Source organism: Plutella xylostella, chromosome 16 (assembly GCF_932276165.1).
Source record: "Plutella xylostella chromosome 16, ilPluXylo3.1, whole genome shotgun sequence".
Classification (NCBI taxonomy): Eukaryota; Metazoa; Arthropoda; class Insecta; order Lepidoptera; family Plutellidae; genus Plutella; species Plutella xylostella.
Genome location: NC_063996.1, coordinates 8,813,400 through 8,816,133, shown reverse-complemented (window position 1 = coordinate 8,816,133; position 2,734 = coordinate 8,813,400). Strand labels below are relative to the sequence as shown.

General features: G+C 41.7%; 1 protein-coding gene across 1 annotated transcript in view; it reads left to right on the top strand.

Annotated features, from left to right (window-relative positions):
* The first annotated feature begins 182 nt into the window (after nt 1–182).
* The window catches only part of LOC105385304 (ubiquitin carboxyl-terminal hydrolase 32), a 39,548-nt gene continuing 36,996 nt past the window's right edge, over nt 183–2,734 (top strand). Inside the window, exons 1-4 of the mRNA XM_048626193.1 lie at nt 183–363; nt 449–683; nt 759–1,080; nt 2,237–2,465. Of these exons, the coding sequence (XP_048482150.1) occupies nt 306–363; nt 449–683; nt 759–1,080; nt 2,237–2,465 (844 nt within the window). The 5' untranslated portion in view covers nt 183–305. The remainder of the gene's footprint in view (nt 364–448; nt 684–758; nt 1,081–2,236; nt 2,466–2,734) is intronic.

The following is a 2,734-nucleotide window of genomic DNA, read 5'->3' as shown; positions in this document are numbered from 1 at the left end:
AGTCCAGGAAAGTCCAAAACAATCCAAAAACAAAATGTCACGACGTCGCAAAACAGGACACAGAACCGAATGTCAAACCAACCCGTCGTCGGCTGCCATCCCAGTCGATACGGTATCCAACTTAAACTTCACCCGATGATTTTTTACCGCTTACCACCCAAAACAATGACAGATTGAAAACAACAAGAAAAAAATCAATATGGCGGCGTATCGTACGACGTGATCTGTCAGCTGTAATAATTTTACTTTCTTTGTGATTATTACGATTAATTTAAAGATGTTACGTTAAGTTTTTGTACGCAAAAATGGGTGCGAAAGACTCTAAACCAAGTTTCATATCGTACGAAGATGCAGCCCGCCGAGGTATGAGAGTTTATGAATTATTTACCTGAAGTGCGTATTTGAATTTGATGAAGAGTTTTAATTAATGTGTGTAATTTATTCGTAGTATCCGATAGTGAGCTCCGGCGTATTCGGGAAGCGTTCAAGCGATGTGCTAGTGGTAACGGAGCCACCCTGAGCCTAGAGGCGTTCGTGAACGAGGTGCTATGCGGCGGGGTCCCTCAGGAGGTGGCGGAGTGGCTTTTCGCGGCCTGCGGGGGCACGCGCCGCGGCATCGCCTTCCGCGATCTGCTCTGCGGCATCGTCGTGCTCACCAAGGGCAGCATCGACGAGAAAATCAAGTCAGTACACAATGTAAACAAAGCACCAAACTATTATTGATTGTTTGCCAAGCGCTCACTCAACTGTTGTTCTAGGTTCCTGTGGACGCTGTACGTGAATAATCAGCACGAGAATGGCATGTACATATACAAGTGGGACTTCGCCCGCACCCTGCATCTGGAGAACAGTTCACTGCCAATTACAAACGCCCCAAAGACTGCTGAGATTCTCACAGGGTTGTTTGGTGCTGGAGACAAAGTGACGTATGAGCAGTTCCGGTCATGGCTGCTGATGCACCGGGATGCCACCGTGCTGTCCAAGTGGCTGCTGTCGGACCGCAACTACAGCTCTGCACAAGATCTGGAGACCCCCACCTTCTACCAAAGCCTTGCTGGAGTCACTCACCTAGAGGAAAGGGTAAGTTGCTCAAACTAGCCATTTCTTATTACATCATTCAAGACTTGTTGTTCTCATGACTCATGCGTCTGAAGTGTGTTCAAAAACAATGCAATCAGTTGATAGCATCACTTGAATTCTAGTATTTGTTGTTTATTTGGAATTTTGAACAGTTATTCTTTGTGTTTGTCAACAACCAATCGCAATCCACACATAGACTGTCTTTGTATTGCCTACCTATGTATAGGTTTTGTGGATAGGTTATCATTGTGTTTAGAACTCAGAAAGGGCTCTGTCTGAAACTAGACCAATGAGCTAAATAATTTTCATATGATTCTCAGAGTAAATAACTTGAAAAAGTACATTTATTCAGACATAAAAAGCAATTTGATCTCTGCAAAGATAGCTTGATTGTTTTATCAATGTTATCATTATCACTTAATTATAGTAGCACTGCTTCCATTATGAACATTTCATGCTGGCTACGCTGATAACAACTATTTCCACATATAAAATCTTAAATATTATATATTATGTATGATTTAATTTCAATAGAAAATCTGGCCAGCAATTTTATTAGCCTGTGAGCATCATATTATGTGGTTTAATATAATGATTTGAATTACTATTCTTATTTAGTACAATACAGACACACTTAACTCACTCATACTCAACATGAAATATAAAATTCAGTTTTATAGTATTCTTGTCCTAAAATCTGCAGATGAAGTAAAACGGATTTCATGGGTATTGTTGTTCATTCTAAATGCACAAGAGATACAATATCCATGAAATTCCATTTATAAATCTACTAATACTACTATGAAGGATCTGCATAAATTATTCATTATTTTTTTCTATTACATATACTACCTATTGTTTGGCTCATTGACTGTACATACTTTAATATTTTAAAATTGTTGAAAGCACCTCATAATATTCTTTACATATATCCATTTATATGTAGAGCCTTTGAACAAATGATACAGGCTTGTGATCGGCCCAGGATACTGTCTTGCCACTCTACTCGGTACTAGTTTATATTGTCTTGTTATTAAAACCGCACTTCCCCTCCAATGATTGATGATGGTGATATTAATTTATTATTGAATTATAGGTAATAGTAAGTAGTACACATAAAACATGTAGATTGGTCCTCATCATGACTACCTTACAGGACATAATCGAGCTAGAGAAATGCTTCTGGTCGCTCCGCAACGCGGCTCCGACGGGGCAGCTGGACGCGGCGTCGCTGTCCCCGCTGCTGTCGCCGCCGCTGCCCGCCGCCGCCGTGCCCGGCTTGTTCCTCGCCTTCGACGAGAACCGGGACGGACATGTGGACTTTAAGGAGCTTTGTTGTGGGCTGAGTGCCGCTTGCAGGGGGCCTAAGACTGAGCGGCTCAAGTGTGAGTTTTTAGCTACTTGCTTTCTTTTGTAAAGTATTTCAATTTGTCAATGCCTATATCTAGGCCACATTGGTTGCTGAGGACAGGACGGCGTGGCGCACGCTTGTAAAGGCCCTCTGTCTGTACCTGGGGTACCTTAGGCCAGCAACAACATATCCGCTAGGTTTAAAAGACTGGGCCCAATTAAGTATTGCCTACTTGTAACTGTTTAAACGGGACATTGGGTTGGCTTAGATACCTACGTATTCATTGCAGTAAATTTATATAAA